The sequence below is a fragment of the Choloepus didactylus genome, chromosome 15 (assembly GCF_015220235.1).
Source record: "Choloepus didactylus isolate mChoDid1 chromosome 15, mChoDid1.pri, whole genome shotgun sequence".
Taxonomy (NCBI): Eukaryota; Metazoa; Chordata; class Mammalia; order Pilosa; family Megalonychidae; genus Choloepus; species Choloepus didactylus.
In genome coordinates this window covers 72523332-72549482 of record NC_051321.1, presented here as the reverse complement: position 1 = coordinate 72549482, position 26151 = coordinate 72523332, and the positions used below count along the sequence as shown (strand labels likewise).

The window sequence follows — 26151 nt, the reverse complement described above, 5'->3', positions numbered from 1 at the left end:
CAACAGGCCTCTGCCGCTTTGGAAAGGACAGAAGCCAACTTGAGATTCCGATCCTGTTATGAAAAATAGGTCTTCACCAAGTATGCTCAGCTCAGCATCGGCAATTCACCGGAAGGAAATTGCTCTCCACTTAGAAGCCGGCTCGGGGTGTACACACAACCTCCCAGAACATGCATATGTATATATACACAGAGATGGAAAGTATGTATACACACCTGCATATGAACTAACATATGTCGGTACACACTGTGAGCAGGCAAGAACCAGCCTTTTTAATGCCAATTTATTAATTCAGCAAGGAGCTCATTTGGCCTCTTTCAATTTGCAACAAAAGTGCGGGTACAGAGCTCTGAAAACAACAGACAAAAGGGAATTGCCTGCCATTCACAGGAGGATACAATTTGAGATGAAACCAGGAACAGAGAGAAATCTTCTCATGCACTTGAAGCACCATGGCGTAAACAGAACATTTACCTGGAAGCACACACCCCTGGGTTCTGGTCCTGGTTCTGCCTGGACAGGAAGCTACATATTCTCCCAGCTTCCTCATCCAAAAATGAGAATGCAGACCAGGCTAAGTCCTCTTCAATTGAGAAACCATGGGACTCCATGAAGGGACAGCTGCAGGCCCCATGTTTTGTGGGCTCTGTCTCCAAAACAACTAATGGCGATTTTTAAGCTTATACCGTTAGTAGGATATTAGCGTCAATCACACCAACATGAGCTAATTCTGTAATTGATTAGAACCAACTTTGTAACTCTGAAGAGCATTTCTGCTGATGTTGCTAATGACTCAAAGGAACAGCTAATACTTGATTTTAAGGATCCTTTTTTAGTTGCTTTCAAAAGGGGTGGGGGGATTTGAGTCTCCCCTACCCCCCATCCCCACCCCACCTCCCACCCCATCTCTGCTCTGACAGACCTGTCCTGCTTTTACATGTTTTCTGCATTTGGGCCTCCCCATAAGGTTCTGTTTGAACAAACAGATCCATGGGGGGAAATATTTAGTTCACAGCTCCAGAGGTAACAAAGCAGAGAGAGAACAATGTGGGCTCCGTGGTCACAGACACAGGACGTCCCAGCTCGAGCCATCACCAGCCGTGTAACCTGGGGCCACCCAGCGAACTTCTCCGGGCCTAAGTGACCTAATCTGTCAAGGCAGACAATGATCCTTTCCCCCACCTTATAGGGTTATGGGAGGATGCAAACCTCTACGCAGAGAAGTTTAGGACAATGGCTGGCTTGTTTTGAGTATCCCACGCAAACATGATGGGTATTGTAGAGCTTCCCATGTCAAAGACAATGACAGCAGGGGAATTACTGATTTATTCTGGGAAGTATATACATGAAAGTCAGAAATGTAGCTGGGCAGAAACCTAGATATTATAAAGACTTCATTTGTTGTACTTTGCTAGGTTTAGTGACACTGGCTATCTCTTGAATATTTTCACCAAAAAAGAAATGGAGGCCCAGAAAGGAGTTACTTCATTTCGACAAAATTACAAAAGCTGGAATAACTAAAAGCAGTCGTGAGCAATACGTCAAACCTACACCTCGATAAGGAGAACTGTTAACACTTTAATAGCTACAAAATGAATCACTCTATTAATTTCCCATATGCTGAAACGTAACAGTGCATTCATCTGCCAGTATTATACCCTCCATATCATATATTTCTACAACTGTTAGCAATTTTATTCCTCATAATGGGAAATAAGTGGCACCTCATGGATTTAGGGAACGAAAGTGGCCTGAGGTATGCTGCCAGACAAGCAGCTTGATGAAAGAGAACTCATTTTTCTGTTTTGCTTTTGTTTTCTTTCTCCCCCTTAATCATTTCCAATGCATGCGCAGAGGGTGATAAGTCAATAATCGAGGACAAACTAGGCCTCTCAGATTTTTCTGCCAGTGCTTCCAGCACACAAGCTGCCATCCCATGGGAGGTGACTGGAGCTCTGTGGAGCCTCAGGGTGGTGACGGACTTCCAAAGGAGTCCCGGCGTCCACTCTCCACCCACAGGCTTCACCGAAGGACTCCAGCTCCTCCCAAAGAGACAGTCCTCCACTTCCTTGACATTTCCTTGTATCTGAATCCAAGACTCAGAGCCAGATCCCCCCTGCCTCATCAGTGCTGTCATTAAGGTAACACCACGTTAAATTACACGGCCTCAATGCAAACTTGGCTGGTGAAGAAAATTCAATAAACACCCCTCTGATGAGCTCTGGAGAGCCACATGTGGGGAGCACACACCGGCCCAGGGCCACATTGCGAGAAAAAATTGCCTTCCCCGCTAACGACATCTCGGATGGCTACTGAGCCCTTGCATGTGGATGTGAGGACACAGCTCTCCTCTAGCTCCCCTTTTGTCATGAGAAAGAAGGGTGCCCTGTAAGGCACCAGTAGAATACTACCCACCACAGTGCTTTCCTCTTTCTCCTTTCTCAGCTCCAGAACCCATTCTGTGAAGATAGCATCTTCCAGAGATAGGCCTGAAATTCCTTCCAGAATTTCACAATAGTCAAGAAGTCCCCTGAGACTGAGTCACAGGCAAATTCATTTTGTACCCATTCCCACTTCATGTTTGGCCAATAGTGTAAGGATGGCTGAAACCCTGGGGTGGGATCCCACCAGCATGCTAAACAAAGAGGAGGACATCCTCCATGCTCCAAGACATGGCATGAGATGTAATATATACCCCTGTTGGTGTTGTGAAGACCAGGGAGCAGGTAGCTTACCTTGGGTTTGACCACCTTCATGAATGCCCCTCTGACCAACGCCTCCTCACGTTCCCATCTGGTTACTTTCTGGGCATCCAGAAACTTCAAGTTGGGCAGCTTGTGCAGAACAAAGCATCTGGAAGGGACAAGTCAGAGACCACTCAGTAAGGCTGGGGTGACAATCTCAAAGGACCATGCAATTTGTCTGATTCCCCAGGAATCCGCACTATCAGGTCTTCAGAAGTTTAGTTAGTGGCTGCTACTTCTCCTCTCTTCCTTCACAGAGAATGGACAGTCACCTGTCAGGGAAATCTGAATGATTATATTTTATACAGACATAGAACTAAACTTTATAAACATATAATGGCTGCACTCGACTCAAAGAGAGATACAGACACATAGATACACCACGACTGGATTAGTCAATAGGGCTCTATCAATGTGTTTGTTCCTTTCCTTGCTACCTTGCTACACAGGAAGTTCTCAGTAAAACTAACCTACAACCTGGTTGCACCGCTTATGCTGCAACCATATTATAGGTTATGCACATTGCTCTCACCTCTGAGATAAAAACAGATCTTCAATTGGAAGCTAAGAAAAGAGACCCTGACTTGCCATCCAGGATAATAAGCTGGGATGTAGGCCAAAAAAGCAACCCAGAAGACTTTGGAATAGAAGCAAGGAATACAAGGCCCCAACAGAGGCCTTGAAGACATGTTCTCATCACAGAGTTATTTCCACCCTGGCATTATGAAGATGGTCTTTGTCAACAAGAAACAAGAGGAGTTGGTTTCTAGGGGATATTAGCCCAGCAAATGCTATGTGCTCTCCATTTCCCTGAAAAGACTGTTTGACATCCATTATGCAATCCAATGATACGCTAATGGATACTTGTGATCAACTGTCCTCAAGCAGATCTATGTGGTGTTAACAAGAAGATCCACTTGACCAGGTCATAAGCAAATGCCCATATCTTTTTATAATTGGAAGTTTAGATACTTGCTTATCATTCTTCCTCAGTGACCATCACCAACCCAGATGCTTCCCACCAAGCCTCCAAACTCCATCAATCATGCAGGCAATTGTTTTGACCCTGCCCTGCTTAGGAAGAAGAGGCCAGTACCCAACGTCAAGAGCAATGGATTCTGTCCAGGGGAATTTGCTACCTCCTTCCTGCACCCAGCCTCCTTATATCCACCCATCTTTCAAGCCTCACCCCCTGAAGTTTTCTTCTACACTTCCAACCACATTGCTTTCTTCTGCAACAGACTGTCAACACCATAACATCGTTTTCTGATTGTTCTCTGGGTGTTCGTTTGGTGCCCTCACTTAAACTGTAAGTTTCTTGAAGGCAGGGACAAAATGTCTTTTCTCATCCTCACTCCATCTTGGAGATGAGCATTATAACGGACCCAATAAAACGCCAGTTCATTTCAGTTGCACAAATAATTCTTGAGCACAATGTGCCAACCTTAGGGAAACAGAGGCTGTTACAACCTGGTTCCTGCTCTCAAGGGGTTCTCAGTGTAACGGGGAAAACACACTCACACAGAGACCATTGGAAATCGGCGTGGCTGAGCGCCGAGACTGACAATACACAGAGTAGTTACAGGAGCACCCACAGAACCACTGAGAATTAAAGGGAAAAGAAGTAAGAGGACACCTCAAGCAGACTTCAAAGAACCAAACCCTCAGGCAACCCCCAAGGACTTGGCTTTTTCTCAAGGCATATGTTACTGGGGGTATGCAGGGTGCCTTCCTCCTCTCTGGGGGACCTGACTCCCACCCTCCCACCCCACAGGGTGGCCTCACATCACCAAGTGGCCGTCACATGCTTGTCCGAGTCACAGACACTGCGAACCACTCAAAAGCCAGAAACAACAGCTCAGTGGCCTCCAGGGATAACTTTCATGCTACTCATTTTTAAAGCCAGAATACTCTGAAATTCTTTTTGTTGTGGTAATATACACATATATAATGTAAAATTTACCGTTTTAACCATTTTTAAGTGGTTAAGGAATGTAAGCATTCATTACATTCACAATGTTGTGCTGCATCACTACCATCCATTACCAAAACCTTTTTATCACCCAAACAGAAATTCTGCACCCAGGAAGCAATACCTCCCCATTCCCTCCTCCCCACAGCTCTTGGTAACCTCTAACCTACTTCTATCTCTATGAATTTGTTTACTTTAGATATTTCATACAGGTGAAACTATACAATATATGTCCTTTTGTGTCTGGCTTATTTAACTTAGCATAATGTTTTCTAGGTTCATCCACGTTGTACCATGTATCAGAACTTTCTTCCTTTTTATGGCTGAGTAACACTGACATCCAAAACATCCACCCCAATGCCTGAGTTCTTAGAAATTTGTCTACTTTTTGCTTCTTCCTGGCCACAATCTATTGCCCTCTTTCCTATTTCTCCCCAAGCCTTTCTCTAAGAGGCCCCTAGCCTTATCCAAAATCAGGAAACTTCTGCAGAAGGCCCAAACTTCCCTTCCATCCTCCAGCAGAACTCCCACCGGGCTCAGTCAATGTCAGAGAAAACTTCATCTCCTGCCTGTAGCAGCCAAGTCTTGATGACAACAGATTCTTTCAAATGAAGACATGTACAGACGGAAACAATATGTCAGGAGTGACGCTCAAAGGAGTAAAGACACCCACTAAGTGTAGGGTGGGAAAAGATGAATATTCAGGTGAAGAAAACATGAGTATTAGAAAATCAGCCAATGTTTAATGATGGAATGAAAGATGCCTTCACAGGGCTGGCAGCAACCGCGATGACAACAGACAGTGCCTTGTCAGTTCGCCCCACTTTGGATCACAGCCCTGAAATCAAAGGAGAGGGGGAGAGAGGTGCTGGCTTTTAAGCTACTTAAAACTTTCAGATGATAAAGAGCTACTGTTTTCTGAGCACTCTTCTTATACAGCTTGGGCAGCCCTGGCACCAGAGGCTTCTTAACTCCCATCCTGAGTGCTGGCCTGGGTCTCCGATGGCCAGTAGCTTGGAGAGGTTTGAGGGACACTCAGAAGACTGGCCCCAAATCCATACTCAGCCCAGGGTCCAAAGATCCTCCCTTAGTGATCTCTTCTTTGTTTTCTGACCTGGACATTCATTCTTTCTTTCTTTCATTCATTCATCAAATTATTATTGAGCAGCTCCTACCTGCCAGGAACCAAGCCAGGGGCTAAGAACAAGGTGGTGAGATGAGCAGACGAGGCCTCCGCTTGCAAGGAGCAGCTCTTCTAGCACCGGGGTGCTCAAGCTTGGGCGAGCCGCAGCATCACCTGGAGGGCTTGCTGTGACTTGGATGGCTGGGCCCTGCCCCAGAGTTTCTGCTTCAGTAGGCCTGCACGGCAAAATGTTGCTAGCAAATTTCCAGGTGACACTGACACTGGTTTCACAACCACACTTTGAGAACCACTGTACTTGTGAAAATAGTGCCCAGAGGAATGATCGTTTTGGGATTAGCCATATGGGACATTATGAGGGCAGCAAGATGAAGTGCCTCCCTCCAATTCTGCCACTGGTCTGCCCCGCCCCAGCGTCAGTGGGGACGCACCACGGCGCACAGACGGCAGCTGTGGCCACCCCTACTCCGTGATGGTTTGAAACCAGCTCCAAACATTAATTTGCAGAGTGATAAGTCAGTGGGCTTCCTGCCTGCCTGGCTCATCCTAGTCTTGGGAGATCTATTTCCCTTTGTTCCAGGTCGTGTCAGGGTGTCAAAAGCCACAGCTTCAATCCTGAGTGTAATACAAGTTTGCCATAAAAATACAAGAAAGGATTCCCAAAGCCCCAGAATGAAGGCTTTTACAATATCAATTCAACCCTTGTAAATTTAATCCAGGGTTATTTGTTGCACCAAAATCTCTTTACTGTGATGTATTACTTAGTTACTGGGGTTATCACAGCCATATCCTAAAGTTGCATAGTCCATAAAACATTTCAGTTAACAATGCGGGAAGGTTAACTCCCCCAGATAACCTGCAATCACCAGGGCTAGTCCAGATGACATGCCTCTGTCAGCTTCCACGAGCTATTGATGGTTCAATCAGTTTGTTTTGAAGGTAAAGTACAACAAAAGGGCAGTAAACTTATTCAGACTGTCAACAAGGGCTATCAGGAATGGGGCTTGCAGGTAAGTAATTCTGGGTATTTTAAGGCTATTATCAAACAGCAATGGTTGAAGGAAGAGACAGCTACTAATAACACAGAAGGCAGCTATCATAAACCACTTTATGGCAGAAACCCCCCTCTATAAATCCTGCGACACCCGGAGTCAGCCTCAGATTTATAAAACTGCTTGTTAAGCCTGGGCACTGCTTAATGAAAAGAGAGCCATCTCAGTTCTAAGTTTCACGTCCCTAGCTCCAGAGGGCAACTCCAATTTCCCTGACCTTCTCAAGGTGGCTGGGGGGTAGCTCCAGGGCTTGGTGAGCGAGGAGTCCAAGCACAGATGGCTGTGTTGTGGAAGGTGAGGTTATCGAGAGGAGAGCAGGGATCCTGGGAAGGTGTTTAAGGACCCATTTGTCTCTGTCTGGGAACTCCAGTTCTCTAAAACTGAGAGAACAGCACACATAGCTTTTCAGGTTCTTGCCCTCTTCATAGAGAATACTCTGTCTTCTTAAAGGACCTGTCTAAGGAGAGAGCTAGAACTGGTGGAAGGAGAAAAGGAACAACCAAAATGCTTTTTTCCCACCTCCAAAATCAATGTTCTCTGCTCAAATCCTGGCGCTCTGGAGTTTTTCGTCTAGATCCCAAAGAGAGATGAGGATGCTTTCCCCCCTGCCCACAGCTGCTCTCCAAATGAAACTCCACAATCACAGAAAAGACAAGATGGGTCTCCATTGTCTACTCCCGAGATTGCCCACCATGGTTCTTTTTCTGCGGTGATTCTATTTACAAAATACCACGTCTAAATCCTGAGTGGATGAGACATAGGATCACAGGAGTTTTTTCCTACTTCCTTCCGTATATTGTGTTCTGTGCCTCTTCTCACTACTTCTTGCTGCCTTCTTGCTTCCAAGGGAGGTGGGGGGAAGGGGAGACATGGCACAAGCTACCTCTGCCCTCCTAGGGGCCCCTGAAAGTGGCAATGCATGAACCATGATCCGTTCTCAATATTTCAGAAAAGGGTGAGCATGCCAACAAAACAGCAGGCTTCTTTGCTTTCAGCTGGATTACATCAGCTCCTTTTGGAAATGCTGGTTACCTCATGCTGATCAGAAGCACTGATCAACTGCTCAATGTGTCTGATTAATTTAAAAAAAAAGTTAACAATGTCCTAAATACAGCTTATTTGGGAGACCAAAGCTTTCAAGTGTGAGGAGAAAAATTATAGGAGGGAGCTCTTCGTAAAGAAAAGTTTGGAACCAACCAGGAATTGCAAAGAGCTCAGACTCCAAACTTCTCTTGCTGTGTGATCTTGATTCAGCCTCTGTCCCTTTCTGAGGCTCGGTTTCTCCATCTGTGTAATGAAGGGAATGGGCTAAAGGATGTCTAAACTCCCTTAGAGCTTTAGCTTGGTTGGATTCCACGTACCTCAAAGTTAATTTACAATAAACACACCCACATCCTTATGCTCCTTTCTTTATTCCAATTTCCTTATGTCCCCCCACCCCCACCCCACACACACACCTTTGGGTAAAGGAGGACGGTGAGAAAAAGTCAATAAAGACCAAAGAGTAATGAACAAACACGGTGAGTGGAATCACCCCAGATGCTCCGAGAGATGACAATGATCTCACTCTAATGAGCTGAGGTGAGCTCACCTACAGGCTTAATGAATGCCTGACAACAGGCAAAGGCCAGCTGACTTGCTCACAGTCCACTGGCAGCATGTTTGAAGTCTCTGTGCAAACAATACACCCACAGGATGGACGGAGGACCTCTGCAGAGGGTAACCGGCAATTACTCTGTGGGCTTCTGTCACTTTGATCTCTGGGTCGTGACCTTTGCTTTCTTGTGATCTTCAAAGCCCACATTGCAGACGAGCTGGAGAAGGCTAGCTGGGTTATGTAAGCCACAAATTTTACAGCTCCTTTTCGGCTGGGAAGTGGTGGCAACCCCGGACGGCCGAGAGACCTTCCTTCTGGCTGAGACATTGGGCAGCCGACCCCCCACCCCCACTGTCTGCTGAGGGCTGCTCCCTACAGTGAACAGAGAAAGGGTGTCGCATTTTAAATAATTTAAAGTTGTAGGATGTATAGAGAGGCCTCATGGGGAGGAAGGAGGACGGGGAGGCCAACCAGAGATTGGAAGGAAAGAATGAATGACCAAGGAGTCAGTGACAGAGGTCAGCCTGGAGACTGTGAGACGACCCCCTGATTTGACAGGCGAGCCCACCCCTTGTGGACTGCAGGCCCTCACTCCATTCCTCATTCCACTAAGAAGAAAGAAAAGAAATGCAGGAGAAGACAAGAAATAGGCCATTCTGGGCTCTCAAGCTTCCCACAGCAGATTTCCTAAGAAGTCCCAGGTGGCTGCTGGGCACAATGATGGTATCCCAGGCCACACCCTGCCCCACCGCCCCCTTCCTGAACAAATCCTGAAGGCCGCCAGTTGTCACATTTGCCTCCATTTGACATTCATCCCAAAACAACAGCACGGAGCGTCCACACAGCAAAGCGTGGGCAGCTAAAGGTTCTATAACAACGTGGCAACAGGCACTTCTCAGCCGTGAGCTACAATGCAGGGCAGAGGGAGACTCCAGGCACGGTTTCTCTCCTTCCAAGCAGGCCAGGACACCGCTCACCAACTCGGCAGTATGTCCGTGTTCACACACAGGTTTAATGAGCCTGCTGTATGGTGGGGGTGTGTGCCAGGAAAATCCAACTGGGCGCTCAGGAGTAAGTGGAGAAGCAAAAGGGGTGGACGTGGGGGAAGGGGAGGAGGGACCCAGCAGAAACTGAAGCACCTGGGCAGCTAATTCCAGTAACTGCATAAATCTAGTCACTTCCCATTTCAGGTCCAGTGGTTGGCCACAGCGTGACCTAAAACTGGGCTGACCTCTCCGAAATAAACGTCCACCGGGGAAACGAAACAACAGACATACTTGTTTTGATGTATGGCTGGGTGACATATTATAAATATTACATCACATAACCACCGAGGATGCCAATCAATAAGAAATTTTTTTAGACAGCACTAAATGAGCCATGGGTTCTTGCTTCTGAATACACTCTTTTAAGGCTCCTACTATTGCTTAAATGATTAATAGAAGACATATTGTCAGAAAATGTACTTAAAGTGAAAAACAGTAAACTGTAGAAATATCATTCATTTTTTAAGCAATTTCCTAGTGAAAATGTCACATAAATTTACATAGAGTCTGTACTATTAGGCTCTGGGTAACCGCTAGAAGGAAGGCAGACCTCATGCTTTGGGGATAAAGGGCCTAGAAAATATTTTACCCAAAGCAAAAATGCAGATACATTGCTTTGTAGAAATTCAAGTGCCAAAGGAATTCTGGATTCAAAAGGCACATTGTGAAACCCTAAAATTTCTCAGAGACACATAATCTGGGAAGTTATGGAAACGGAACTGAGCAGAGTGGGACCAGAGCCTCTGGGTAAACTAAGCAGAGCTGCCTGCAGAACAAAGGATGGAGCTGAATCATACAAACATTGACTTCATCTAGGTGCAAGTGGACATGCATGTCAAACATATGCAAAAATAACAAAATCAATAAAATTTTAAAAGTGTTAGAGTATCAGCCTACCATGCCACTCTGTGAGCAGATGCTGCTCAGTGGATGTGAAATCGGATGAGCACACATTTCATGCTCCTTCAGCTGTTCTCAGCTCCCATTTCTTCTCAGAGCATGACCATCTTGCCTTTGTGGTGGGGGACTCTGGGATTTTCAAAGGTGATTTTGACTAGATGTGATTTTGCCTGTGTGCTGCCCGCAGAACCCATCCATCATGGCAACTTCACCATACATGCACTAGCAAACAGCATTCCCATCCCCAGCCTTCAGTGCCTTCCAGGGGACCAGGCCTGTGGTGGGGAAGACAGCCTGGAGGGTACCCAAGCCCATCAGATGGATTACTCTTCTAGAATCAGGCCGTCCCTAAAGAATCATGACCCAACAACCAGGAATTGGATTGCGTCTGAACAATAGTCCTTTGCTTAACTTCCTTTCTTGATATTCAAATGCATCTGACTCCAAACAGGTAGTGAGCATCTGAGCATCTGAGCTGCCCAAAGGGTGCTGCATCTATCTACAAGTGCTCAGCTCCTTAGAGGGAAGGGTAATTCCAAGCCCCTTCCAGCAAACAGTTACCAAACCCTATTACATGCCCAGCACTGTTTTAGGTGCTGATGAGACTGCAAAAGATCAGAAGAGCCAATCCTTACCTATGGAAGCCTAGTCTCTTGACATCGAAAGACATGAAGTAACAGGAGAAATATACAAGATGAAATATATAAAATACTGCGTGATAGTGACATGAACTGGAACTGCTAGAGCCCACAGGGATTTTAAGAACTACTCAGTCCAATAGTTGTTAATTGAACATCAGAATCACCTAATGACTGTTGCTTTATTTGCCACCAAATAAATCAGAATGTCTTTGATAATTCGGAGGGATATCTCTGGCTAAGGACCACTCATCTAGACTATTCTCCCCATTTTAAAGGCCCCACTGGCAAAGCTAAACTTATACCACAGGTCTTTGTCAATGTGGTAAGTTATAATGAAAAATAATAGTAGTAGTTTTTCTTTTTATTGTACAACCTTATAAGCCCTCCATTTGCTACTACTTCTCTCATTCTAGAAAAACAAAATACAAAAATTTGTTAACAGTTGGATTCATCTATAGCTTTCTGGCTATATGTGAATTGAATGAAATGAACAAACTACTTTGTGTATACATATATATGCATATATACAGACACACACACACACATATGTATACATGCACATGCATACACACACACATGTACATACATACATAGAATTTATTTTTAAGGATTATAGAACTCTAAAGAAAAAGATTAAAAAAAAAATGAGAAGGTCCTAAACAGTGCTAGGTTTAATAAAAATATTTACTGGGCACACTTTCTTGGATTTTCTTGACCCTTCCAACACAGATCTTGAAAACAAGTTGCTGCAAGAGATAAAATAGGCTTTTGATCATCCTTTTTGCACCTGAAACCAGGTTGTTAAATGCTTCAAAGTTGAAAAGAGTCTTAAATAAGAAAATTCAGTTCTAACTGAGTAAGCAACTTAAGTGCTGATAGAAATATGTAAACATTCACCTATTAGAGCAACCATATTTGTATTGCCAGGACACACATTCAAATCCCAAAGGAAAATATTCACCATGGAGAAAGATTTGAAACAAAAAGGAGGGTTAAGAACTTTGTTTTCAGATGGTTTACAAATCAGTCTAAGACCCCCTACAAAATTAATCAAGCAATGTAGAAAAATGAGGTTAAAGATAACTTCTTCCTGATAAAAGTAATACAACTGCATTCCCGTAGCCTTACTTATGTGTGTGTATATTTTTTAAATCTACAATATTCAGAAGCCTTCCTGGTATGGCATACAGAATGACTTTTGCCTTACACCTTTGCCTTCATACAACATGAATACTGCAACTAATATTCCTTCAGGGGTCACCACAGATTACAGATTCTTTTACCAGTCCCATTAGAACACGTTTCCTTCAAACTATCATTATCCTCCTTCCCCCTGACCTTTCCAAATCTAATGGTCAGTTCCTATCTGCCTTGTATTTCGTTTCTTTCCTTCTTCCCTCTCTCTCTTCCTTCTTCCTGCATTGATTAGTAGTGAGTGTTCATGAGCACTTACGTTGTAATGAGAGAGTGCATACACACATAAAAAGACAGTGAAAGCGTTTGCAAAACAACAATCAAGAATGAGAATGCAGAGAATTTAAAATAAAGGAGAACCACATGAGTTCAGTCAAATGGGTAAGATCAAGAAAGCTCCCTGAGAGAGGCGAGTTTGGATCAGGGGTTTCAGAGCAAATGATTTGGAAGTCAAGAAAAGAAAGAAAACTTTCCTGATACATTTATACTTTGATCCCATCAAAGTACATGGCCAGTTTTATGGTGTAGTGGTATGGGCATTGTGGGGTCTCCTCTTGGGATTGCACATGAGTTCTCTACATTTTGGTGGGAACTGGTCTTTCTCCAAAAGTGACTCTGAGAAAAATCTTACAGCACAGATCAGGGGTCAGCACACTACAGCCCATGGGTCAAATCTGGCGAGCTGTTCTTATAAATAAAGTTTTATTGGAACCCAGCCATGCCTATTCATTTATGAATTGTTTTTGACTACTTCTGCAGTATAATGTCAGAGTTGAATATGGTCTCTGACAAGACATCATATAGCCCACAAAGCCTTAAATATTTACTATCTGGACCTTTACAGAAAGAGTTGGTCAATCCCCACCCTAGAGCACCCAACAGCTCTTCAACTGTCTTGGTTCCTGTGACCCCTGTGACCCCTGCAAAGGGAGACAATGGTTCCAGGGTACCAAAAGGTGAAGCAAGTTCAGCATTGTCATGGAAAGTCCACGTTTAGCAAACATCTACTATGACCACCACAGCGTAATATCAATCCCAAAAGGCGTAATTTTCCCCTTCCCCGACTGTGCTCAGATAACCGGACACTCACCTGTACCTCCTGTAGTCTTCCTCATCCTTGTCCAGGCCCACCAGCTCGTTGGGGCACGCCACGTTTCCCAGCAGGCTGAGATACTCCAGGGCTGGTGTCACTTCTGCCAGGTGATCCAGCAGACGCTCCACATCAGTGATGTGACAAAGGTTAAGGATCTTGGTCCAGGAAGACAAAAGGCTTAGCAAGGAGCACAGACCATAACTGACAAGCACAGCCTAGCAGCTGACAGGCCTAGTATGCTCCCTTTGAGATGAAATGAGTGAAGTCCGAAATCACCTTAGCTGTGGGTTTATGGCACTTCTAGTTTTTTCATTACCACTCTTGGGGGCATAGACTAACTTTTCTCTGAACAGGTAGACTTAAGGCTGCTTAATTGTTTTATAACAAGTTTCTTTCCTCCATGGTTCTGTTTTTTTAAAACATGATGTAAAGATAGATTCCACATAGGAAAATATTTTTGCAATAAGCAAATCTATAAAACACCATTTTTTCTAACAATAAAGGCAAGAATTATTTCTAAAGACCTCATTAAATGCATATTCTTCCTTAGGGAGAATTTATCATGAAAATATACGGGAATGGCATGGATGCAAACAGGGACAGGCACTCTCCTCTGATCTGAAAGCCTGCGATGGAGCTAAGCATTGCCTAGTGGCCTCGCTACAAGCCAGAAATCATTGGGTTGGAGGAAAATGAGAACAAAGCTAAGACGAAAAAACAAAAAGTTAGGACAGTTTTAGTCAAATTGGGCAGGTTCTAATGTATTTCCTGAGGATCTGTTTTGATATATAGCATATACATAATATGAAGGAGAGAATGAAAAAGCAGAGACCGAGGAGGGACATGGTGGTAAGGTTATTTGATGGAGCCATCCCCCAGTAGGATCCTCTGTCCAATTAAGGCATACATTGAAGCCCCCTAACCAAATAAGAGACGAGCCACAAATTCAGGGAATCTCAGATTAGGAAGGACTTAATGATAACCCAATTCACATAGCAAGTTCTGGCTTGAGCCAGACAGAGATGAGCTGAGCCCTAGCGAAGGTTACACTCCAGGTAGCCATGAATAGAGGCCAGGACTATGCAATGGCAATGGAGACTATGGATGGGAAGAGTCAGCCAATGTCGGAAGAAAGAAAGGGGTCTTTGCCAGAATGGTAGCAGGAACACAGGGTCAGAATATACAGGGTGAATGACAAAAGTCACAGACCAAGGGCACCATTTCCAGTAGGAAGCCCACTTGGACCTAGAAGAGAAAGGGGATATGAAGGAAAAGAGCCGTCCTTGCTCTGTCAGGATGTTATCTAACCTTGGGGTTTTATCCAGACTTTTTTCCATTTACTCCATTTCAACTTATCAGAGGGGAATGAACTCTAAACCCAACCGATGTTTGAATCAACTTCCTAACACATTTGCCAAGGGGTCATCACAACGTAGCACATTCCACCTCTGACAGATTAAATGAATGTTAATCATTACAGTCTTTAAGAAAATCATCTACTATAACCAATTAAAATGACAGTGAACAATTTCAGAGAAAACTCTTGGCTTTTCCAACAGGCTCTTATATTATAGGTTTCACATCCATCGCCAGGTTTAAAAAAAAAAAAAAAAAGAAAGAAAAAGAGAAAAAGAATAGAGAGTTTTTCTTTCCACTAGGACTGAACCTTCCTCAAACTTCTACCCACTGGCCTAATTCAATCACTCAGGGTCACTGAGAATAGGTCAATCTTCTCTTCCACAAGACAACCCTTCACATATTTGAAGTTCACACGTCTTCCTTAAATCTTTTATTCTCCAAGTTAGGTTGCATCAAGCATGTTTCATACAACATGTTCTGTTACCATCATATGCAAGAACAATGCTGTGCTCCGGGAGGGCACAAGAGAGAGATAACGAGAGAGAGAGATCACAAGCAAAAGGGGGAAAAGCAAGTAAAGGAGTAGCAGGAGTCTATTCATCTACTTGTTGCTGTCAGTTTGCCAGTATCATCCCCATTTCTGAAACAAAAACAGGAAAATGCCACTGAACCTATCAATCTTTCAAAATTAACATCCAGGAACAACCACAAAAGACAACTGGAATGAGGACAATGGCACGTGTGGACGACGGGAGAGAAGGTCCCAGCAGGGAATAAGGATGGAAATACAGTGGGTAAGCAGCTAGGAGTTGAAACATTATCGTGTCTCTTTTTTGAAGACAAAGTGTGTGTATCAGTTTTTTAAATGAATTTTAATCATTATAGTCTTTAAGAAAATCATCTAATATAACCAATTAAAATGACAGTGAACAATTTCAGAGAAAACTCTTGGCTTTTCCAACAGGCTCTTACATTATAGGTTTCACATCCATTGCTAGGTTTAAAAAAAAAAAGAAAGAAAGAAAAAGAGAAAAGAATAGAGTCCTTCCAGTACTCTACCAGCTTAGATGGAGCAGAAGCATCTCAGGGAGCTCTGGGCCTCACAAAGTCTTCCTCTAGATGTTCCAAGTCCCCCTCCAGTGCCTGGGACTGGCGAGGGCCAGAGACGTCATCCAGGTGGGGAACCCCAGCCTGGACTTGGATCTGCAAGGACCCCAGTCTAGATTTCTCCCCTTCAGCGTATGCTCTGATCCTTTTACCCCCATGCAGGGGCCCATTAGATGCACCAAGCCTCTCTAGGACTTAGGCCTCATTGGGTTGCCCTGAAGACTTACTGCCAGGCCTTATTTCCAGGGGGAGGGCTGGAAGGGTGGATTATCTCTTGTATGGGAACTCAAGAGAATGGCCACCAAAATCATGCTAATACCCTGAAATTGGGTCATTCAAATAGTTTTTTGTAGACAAAGGGATGCTCTAAGGGAAGTGCCGCTATTTACTATGGATGGAAGAGTTTGCTTGAGCCAAAACCTTCATCCCTCTTAGGGATTGTATTAGTCAGTGTTCTCTAGGAAAACAGAGCCAACAGGAGGTATCTGTAAACGTTATGAGATTTTATAAGTGTCTCACACAACCGTGTGCTACATGAGTCCAAATCCCGTAGGGCAGGCTGCAAGCTGGCAACTCTGATGAAGGTTTTTGATGGCATTCCCCAGGAGAGGCTGGCTGTGTGAAGTACAGATGAAAGTTCTCTCTTCTGACTGCTGAAGTCATCACTTCTCCTTCTAGAGCCTTCAACCAATTGGACTAAACATCTCTTTTGGTGAAGACACTCCCCTCAGTTGATTGTAGACGTAATCAGCTATTGACGTGATCAACTTACTGATGATTTAAGTCCATGAAATGTCCTCACAGTAGCACTTAGGCCAGTGCTTGTGTGACCAGATGACTGGGAACCATCACCTGGCCAAGCTGATGCATGAACCTATCCATCACAGGTACAAACCGCTTGAACTTTGGATATTGTTCATCTACTATTTGAAGGTGGAAACATGATGGAATGGAACTCAAGACTGGCAAGATGTTTAAGTTGAGGAAACATTGGGTTAGTGAGTTGGACTGAAGTTCTAGTGAATTCCCAACCTTCCGTGGTCAGCATTGGGAAGCCTAGCATGCCACCATCGGGGGAAGGACGTCCAGTTTAATGTGACTAAATCTTCATGTGCAGATTTACCATGCAGTTAATAAAGCTATATGTGAGGACTACTTGCTTGCACAGGACCCTTCCAAAGGAAAGGGCCTAGTGATAAAGTCACACCATTTCACATACTTTTTATAAAATTTGCAAAAGTAAGCTATTTAAGCTGCAGTTGGTCAAGATCACTCTATTCACTCTGACTTCTTCCATCACACGTCCCCTTGAGTTGGGTGACGGAGTGGCTCTGGGAATTCTGGGGACCCGGCAAAGGGGGCGTTGTACACAGTGACATTTACTTAGTATTTAATATGATATAATTATGTGTTTTGCAGTCACTTCTGTATCTGGTAAAGTTACTACAATGATCCCAGTGGGAATGGCTTCCAGTAATATTCCTGCCATGCTGACAAAAACATGCAACATAAAACCAATGACAAAATGGCTAACGACTTCACCAATTCAAACAACATTTACGATTAAGTTCTTGAGTATATGAACACATATACACACACACCCTTACATACTACTAACTTGAAATGCCCTGATATCTTATAGCTCATATAGAAAGGAAACATGCTGGAGTTTTTCCCAAATTTAACAATTCTGACTTTTTAAATACATTATCAGTTGTGAGTGGCAAAAAAGAAACTTTCCTAAATTATTAACAGTAAAACTCAATTTACCATCAACCAGACTAACAGATGAAATTATCTATTTTCTCTGGTGAAAATATTACAAATTTCATCATATAAAACATGGAAGTTTGCAGAAAAAAAAAAATGGAAGAAAAAAGTTTTTATACTGGCATGTCCATCATAAAACCTTGGTTCGGTTTGCTAATGTTATCATTAATACCAGAAAATGGATTGGCTTTTATAAAGAGGGTTTCTTTGGTTACAAATTCACAGACCCAAAGCCATGAAAATGTCCAAATTAAGGCATCAACACAAGTATACCTTCACTGAAGAATGGCCTTTGGTGTCTGGAAAACCTGTGTTAGCTGGGAAGGCACATGGTTGGTGTCTGCTGATCCCAGCTCCTCTCTCAGCTCCTGTGTGTTCTTGGTTCTTTCTCCCAGGATGTTTCTCTCTAACCGCCTCACAGTCCTGTCTTAGCATATCTTGGGGCAAACTCTGGGCTTCATTTCTTAGCTAAGTATCCTTCTGTCTGCATCTCCAAGCATGTCTAAGCATCAGCATCAGCAAGCATCTGGGCCTGTGTGGCTCTTTTTAAAGTACCCCAGTAAACTAATGAAGACCCATGCTGAATGGGTGGGGCCCACACCTCCATGGGAACAATCTACTCAAAAGTATCACTTCAGTGGGGTGAGTCACATCTCCATGGAAACAGCCTAATTCAAATACCCCAAAAGATTGGATTAAAACATGTCTTTCGGAAGGACATAATATATACACACTGCACAAACATTATATTGCTTTTCTAGATGTTTTCATATTTGTAGTATTTGTCAACTCTGAAAAATTTTGTTTGCTTTGATATAATGGTTATTCGAAATAAACATTCATTTTTATGCCGAAGTGTTCATTCATAATCATACAGTCTGCCTTTAAGAGGGTCCCCTCAAATTGTTTAAGCTCAGACCCCACAAGACTTGATCTGCCCTTGCACTCAGGAAGGTGTGGGGACGTAGACTAGCTGGAATGCCCTGGTCATTGGAACTTCTTAGGAAACGATTCCACAAACTTCAAGGAACTTCACCCATCCTGTGCCGATGAATCCAAGGGATTTGCTGGAGCCCGTCTCATTTAGGATAGTCTGTGTGGCAAGAGCTACTCCATCCTCTTAAGCCTTTCAGCTACCTATGAAATGGTAAACAGGGCTGGGGCCAAGTGCCCCCCCTCACCCCCGCTCCCCCAAATCCAAACCAGCGAGGAAGGCAGAGCACAGCACCTATTCTGCAGAAGCATTTGTACCAGCCCTTCATCCATTTGTGGATCCCAGCACTGGAGGGTGAAAGACAAGAAGGGTTTTAATTGGTTTCTGGGTCTCCTGGGGCAGCAAGGACAAACACAACCCTGTCCTGCCTGATTCTGAGTCCTGAGTAGAACCTGTCACATTCCTTTTTGTCAAGTTCCATAAATAAGTAACCAGTGGCAATTAGTAGAGGGGACTTTTCTCTCTAGCTAACCAAGACCACCACAGCAGAGACAGTTTCAGGGATTACCTTAAGGGTGTCTTTTTTTTTTTCCCTTTCCTTTTTAAAAAATTTGAACCTACTTGGCACAGTATCAACTCTCTCCAGCTGGATTCTCAGCACACACCTGGTTTCCCTCATCAAGTCTTCTCCAGAGGACTTGCCGTTTAGATTGTCTCAGCGTCATCTACAGAAAGTTGCCATCACGGAGCCCAGCTGTCATGGCCAGGCATGCCAAGGGAGATTTTCTGCAGAGGGCCCGAGATCAAAGCACCATCCTGCCTGGAAGGTTGGAGCAGAAGGAAGGAGGGGAGCTCTCCTGGTAGTTGTGTCCAGGTGCACAGGTGTGCTGCTGCTTCCAGGTGAGAACAGACACCCACCCTCCCTCTGTGCTCAGCTCTAAGTCAGAGGGCAGCCTCTGTCACCTCAAGGAGGATTTTGACCAGAGCTAATCCTAATAATAGGATTTTTGAAAGCTAAATATACTGTATAGGTGATAAATTCTCTCATTTCAATTCCCACATTCAAAAAAAGAAAGGTTAGAAATTACCACATCCAAGTAAGAGTCAAGGAAACTGGGGTTACATGGTATGCTCAAGGTCACACAGCGGTCAAGCGTGGATTCAGTCCTAGCTTCTAAAGCAATGCCATTTCTGGGGGACAAGGGACTGCATAAATTCTCTACCATGAAAAGGTATTTTAAAACACTGAGAAGTGAGGAGTCTTTTAATGGATGGTCATCCAGCTGTGCTCTGTATCTCAGATACTTTCCAGTTTGAGCTGCCTCTTTTAGAGCATTAAAACCTTGGCTAACAATAAAACGTACTGAGAACATGTGAAGTCTTTGGGTGTTAAAGTGATTTCCCACACATCATGCCATTTAATATATACTCGGAAGTGTATACTACCCATTTTATAGATCAGGGAACTGAGGCCCCTGACAAAGGACAGAGGATTCCCCGAGAGGACACAGTAAGTTGCCCTTAGAACTCCAGCCTGGCTTCCTGACTCAGTGCAGTTGTCTCCTTACCACAGCCCAGCTGTGTAACAAGCAGCACCACTCCTTTTTCCTTTTGGCACTACAATCCAAACTCACTGTCTCTTTAGCACATGGAAGCAAAGAGGGGGACAGAAAATGAAGTGCAATTTCAAATAAAGTCAGTTCGTTACCAACTGCATCCTCAAAGTAGAGGTGGACTTTACCATTTGATTGTGTAAAGGTTAAATATCTACATTTTCCTAAATTTTCAGTTGGTCCCTTACTTGCAAGGTTGAGTATTCAGACACGATATGGCTGAGACCATTACCAAATACCCTAGCTCCACCGGAGAAGAGCCAAGGATAGTGTGTGTGTGTACACACAGATGACTGTGTGTGCGTGTGTGAGGCAGAGTGAGAGACAGAGAAGGAGAGAGAATGGGAAAGTAAGAGAGAGAGAGAGACAGAGACAGAGAGAGAGAAAAAATAGGAGAATGAGTACTTGGGGGAGGAATTTCAAATTCCTGGCTAGTGACTACGAGGCTAGTCTAAATAAACTAAAGAAAGAAGGGAAAGATAAAGCATAAACCAGGAAATGAAGAGGTAACTGGGAGGTAAGCAAGATTTCAGATATATGAGGACAGGACACCAAAGCTGAAGACTGAACAGAAGTGGAACAACAGGTTGGTAGAACAAAGGAGGTGGTCAAGCAGGAGGCATGCAGACAGGGAGCAAAGAGTTGGTGAATTCAGAAGAAATTTGCCAGACACTGGATTTGGGCCCTGGAACGCCTTTTATGAGCAGCCTCTCTGCAGCCCTAGGTGGGAGCAGGGCTTTGTGGGGGGCAGGCACAGGCAGCTGACTCCTCCTGTGTTCTAGTTCCCTCTTCTTGTGCAGTGATGGCTCCTCCTTTGGATTTCAAACTTTGGAGCTTGGAATCACCATAAATGGGATGTAGGCTGGACCCCATCCTGACAACCTATGTGATTTCAAAAAGTTTTCATTAAAAAATGAGAATAATTATTGACCAACAGTATCCAATGCATAGGATGATACTAAGGTAATATTAAATTATTAAAGAAGCAGTCTAAATCTCCCTCTTCTGTGGCCTTGGTTATAATGTGCCCATCAGATCAGCTGATTAACATAATTTGCTAGACTAACAATAATAGCAATAATAGAAACCACTACTCTAGCCTGGCTTCCTGAATCAGTGCAGTTGTCTCCTTACCATAGCCCAGCTGTGTAACAAGCAGCACCACTCCCTTTTCCTTTTGGCACATAACATATTAAGTTCTATGTTAACAGATCTTAATATCTGTAAGAATCTTAAAATAACCCTCACAACCACTGATGAAATGTGTACTATTTTTGTTACCGTTTTGGAGAGGAAAGCAAAGCACAGAGATGTCAAGTAACTTGCCCAAGGTCACACAGTAAGTGGCAAACTCACATGCAAGCCCAGGAAGTCTGGCTTTGGAGCCTGTGTTCTTAATGAATACCTGATAGTGCCTCTGGATTAAAAGAAAATGCTGATAACCCAAGTTTCAACCCTGTTCCCAGGATCCAGTAACATACAGCATTGTTACAGACATATTCATCTGTGAGTAAATCAAAATGGAAAAGTCCAGATTTACACGGCAGATAAATTTCGGAGCCAATAAGCATTCCACACATGCCAACAAAATAAAACAATCTTCACAAAAGAATTTGAGACAGAATCCCCGTTGATAGCACACTTCCCGATATGTTTAGAATAAGATTCAGTTTACAGGAAAGAGTTAACCTTCACCTGTTAAGAGGCCAATTGTTACTTGACTCTAGGTCTCCCTTTATCATAAATAGGAAGCAACATTTAAAGGAGGCAGGATGCCAAGGTCTACATCGCAGATCATTACAGGAATGGCTCCCCAAACCTCATGCCCCTCTGTACCCACACCTTGGGCAATCCCCTCCCACATCTGTTCTAGGTTTTGCTATGTGGTGTGCTTTGGCCATGAGACATCAACTCATATGATGCAAGTAGGGTTTGAAAAGAACTTGTGCACTGGGATTTGGGTTCTTGGGACACTGATGCCATGAGCAGAGGCCTGTGCTAGCCTTTTGGACACACACAGCTCAGCTAACCACCAGCACCAACCTTCACACACACGGGCAGGGCTGTTTTAGACCATCCAGTCCCAGTTGAGTCCAGATAACTGTGGCTTCATGAGAACAGGCAAGACCCGTAGAAGATCTGCCTGGCTGTGCCCTGCCCAAATTGCTGACCCACAGAACTATGAATAAAACAGTTGTTGTTTTAAGCCCCTAAGTCTGAGATGGTCTATTATGTGACAAAAGCTAACTGAGAGCCCAAGCTCAAGGCATTTCATGGGGTAGCAATAGTACTATCACTACTGTTGGATAGTCTGAGGCATTTTCATCAGTTGGTAGGCCGAGAAGATGGGGTCGGAAATGTTGCACTGGGAGGATGACATGTGGTACAACCACTGGCTTTTACCTGCCTTTCATTCTGTGACTTCTGGGTAAAGTAGATGAGAAGATAATCAAAGGAGACCAGAGGAGAAAGAAGGAGAGACGTCATGCTGCCTCCCAAGGGGCCAACTACTGGCTCTTCCATCTACTGACAAAGTGCTCTACCACAGCCCAGAGATACAACAGGCCAGCTTCACAGCTAGGTGATGTCCTCTGCTTCACTCCCTCCTGGGTCACTATCGTTGCTCCCTCAGCACTACTGCCCCACTCCGGGGAAGCTGAGACATGGGCCAGGGAAAGGGCTTTAACCAAAGACAAAGAAGATCTCGCAGAGCTGTGGAGCCACAAGGCCCACTAATCTGTGGCAACAGCAATAATCAGAATGAAAGCATCATCCAGGCCAACTTACTTACTCCTTGAAAAGTGAGAAACAGAGGCTCAGAGAAGTTGACTTGCTCAAGGCCAGACTGCTACCTACCTGTGGTTAAGCTCTCCCAGGAACCCAGTGTTCCTGTTTCTAATATTCCACAGTGACCTAGAACACAGGACATGAGGTTTGGGGCACAAGGCAGTAATCATATTATCCAAATTCTAGTCTAATAATTCTTCTGTTCTTGATTGATTTGAAAACAATGTCCAACTGATCACCTAGGAGAGCCATAAGACACCCTGAAGACAATAACTTCAAACCGTAACTTGGAAATTTGGGTGGCCAAAGGATAGGAGAGAGTATGACAGTAAAGATGTGATATTTAATGTAGATCTTCCTTTCCCACTTCTATTAAAGCCTCAATTTACAATGCCCCCAAGTAGAATAAAATTCTTTACAGAATAAAGAACATACTAACTTTATGTCTTGAAATATAAACAGTAATTTTGCAAATTGTGCTTAATTGCTGATACATGCATGTATATTAAACCTAACATGCATATCTGATCTTATTTTATATCCTAGAAGAAAAAGTTCTGGTCCTTTTTCTGTTTCTAACTTACCTTGTGAGCTTGAACAAGCAGCTTAACCACTGCAGATCTCAGATGTTTCATGAATAAAACAAGGGGATTGGACTTCAAGGCTGAAGCAACACAGTGGAACGGAAAGAACTTTGGATACAACCACAGTTGACATGCAACTCAGGACTCAGCCTCTTAACTCTCAGGCTCTGGGCCTATCCTTCCTCTCCGACCTCATCTAGGAAAATGGAGAAACCACACCCACCCCTCAGGGTTTGGTGAGAATGAGAAATGACACATTAAAGTACCCAGCACAGTTTCTGGCCCACAGGAGTGCTAAGTAAAGAAAAGCTGGGGATAAGGATTCATTCATTCCAATTCTACAAGGATTCACTGACACTATTATGTGTCAAGCATTATTCTAAGTGCAAAGGGCACAGCAGCTAACCAGACAGACACAAAATCCCTGTGTGATCCATTAGTCTAACCTCTTGCTGCAGGACAGGGTCTCTTATTCCACCCTCAGCCAGACTTGAGCATCCAGAGCCATCAGTCCCTGTAAGTCCCATCCTGGGCAGGGTGCGTCTTTAGCTAAACAGGGGGATGCCACAGACCCTCACAATGGCTCTTCCAGGCCTCTCTCACCACCATATCTGAGAGGAAGGAGGCAGAGCCCAGCCTGGGCATCACACCTCCCTTCCACCTTAGCCCCTCCCCGTCCCCCCACCCCACTGCCCTGCCAGAGCTGTTCCCTGAGCCTGCACCAGCGCCTTCAAGAAGCCCCCTGGAAGACCAAGTCTGCTTGGCGGCAGTACCCCCTACCTGCCACCAGAGGTCACCCTCCCACACAAGCCCAAGCACACTCCATCGGGCTTCGCCTCCCCTGCAGCATGACATTATTTTCTTTCTCTATTTTTATCTATTAAAAAGATTTCTTCACGGCCATAACTTAGATCTCTACACTAAAATGGAGCAACAGGAAGATATAATGGTGCATTTCATTTATGAATGACCTATCATAAATTACTCTGAAGTGTCCCGAGTGCCAGAAGACAGAATGCTTTGTCTGCCCATGGACCGTATTTCACATACTTTAATTTCACTGACACATAAAACTCATTTGACATTTTGCAGGTATTTGTGTGTTGGGGGAGGCGGGGGTGGGTGGGGAAGGCCCCCGGTGGTGGTGGGGCCGCGGGCCGGGCGGAGGATATCTGGTTCTTGTTGAGGGTGAGGGTGTGGAGCCGGGGTAACCGCGGCAACGCGAGGCCGTCCCCCAGCAGATTGTTGTCCAGGACGAGCTCCTCCAGGCCCCCGAACGCGCTCAGTCCTTCCAGTGACCTGCAATGACAAAGGCAGCAGGAAAAATGATCCTGCACTAAATCAGGGAGGCCATTAGGAGCCGAAATAAATATTTTAACCTTCCCTTTCAGGCCTGGGAATAGTTTGGGCTGGGTGCCTGTCAGCTAAGTGAATGACAAGAATTAGTAGCGGGAGCCGGGGCGGGGGCGGCCGGGGAGAACGGGCGGCTGGCACTCTCGGCATCCTTCACGCATTGCCAACATGAAGGATGAGGGTCACTTAGTGAGTAGCCAGGATCCAAAACAAAGGGCTTCAGATACGGCCTGCAGGATAAATTTGTCACTGTCTTGTGCCTTCAGGCACCCAGCCTCGGCTGACCCTAACCTCCATTCCCAAGATAAATAACTCTGTCACAGTTCACCTTCATTCCCTGGACACAAATTTAAGTTGTCATCCATCATTCCTGCCCAGAAATATCATACCCCTCTTACAATAATAAATATAACTTCAAGTATCATTTCTTTGCGGCTCTCCTACGGACAGTCCTAGGAAACGGCAAGGAAGGGTCCCCTTCTCTCCGTTCCCTGCCCCTGACTTTTTTCTCATTTTTTTCTCGGCTTTTCTTCTTTACTAATCACTTAATTTGCTTCTGCCCAGGGTCTCTGTGGCTGCCCCAAAAGCAAGGCAACGACGGAATTGCATAATTGCTACAGTCTGAGGCTGTTTTTATTTTCTGTTTCTTTCACTGTTTCTTTGTATGTTTTTCTTCATTTCTTTTCATTTGGGGGGTTATTTTTTATTTCAGGGAAGAGAGGTTGGATGGGACATTTCTGCCTCAAAGTGCCTGGCTTGAAGTTACTGATTTAATTTATGGAAAATGAGTTCTCCACTTTATTTTTGAAAGAAGAACAGAGTGCTGCAATATGGACAGAGAGGCAGTAAACAGGCCTCTGAAAGAATTAAGTACCCGGCTCAGGGAAAAAAAAAACATCAAAAAGGGAAAAAGAATTTTGCTGATATACCCAGCTGAAAGTTAACCCTTAATTTTGTGTGCTCTCGTGAGGAGCAGGTTTGGGGGATGAGGGGTCCTCATGTGCACACGTGCTTGCACGCACACACAGGCATTAATTAAAGCAAAGAGACACACACTCCCAGCTCCTTCACCTGCCAGACCCAAAACATGTGCTGAGCTTGCACAGGCTGACAGCTGAGCCACAATGTCAACCAGAGGGAAGACCCGCATGGGATCTCCTGGCTATTCTAGAAAATGTGACAAATCAGGGGGCTGGAGTCTACCCTGTTTATCCATTTGCCAATAACACTTACATTAAAGATCCTTGTGCTTGCGTGTGCAGTG

General features: G+C 44.4%; 1 protein-coding gene across 2 annotated transcripts in view; it reads right to left on the bottom strand.

Moving 5' to 3' along the window:
* Positions 1-26151, bottom strand: part of LRMDA (leucine rich melanocyte differentiation associated) — a 1132756-nt gene that overhangs the window by 487618 nt on the left and 618987 nt on the right. For both annotated transcript variants that reach the window (XM_037804641.1, XM_037804640.1), the window contains exons 3-5: positions 24707-24833; positions 13378-13517; positions 2736-2853 (exon numbers count right to left, since the gene is read on the bottom strand). In XM_037804641.1, the coding sequence (XP_037660569.1) occupies positions 2736-2853; positions 13378-13517; positions 24707-24833 (385 nt within the window). The remainder of the gene's footprint in view (positions 1-2735; positions 2854-13377; positions 13518-24706; positions 24834-26151) is intronic.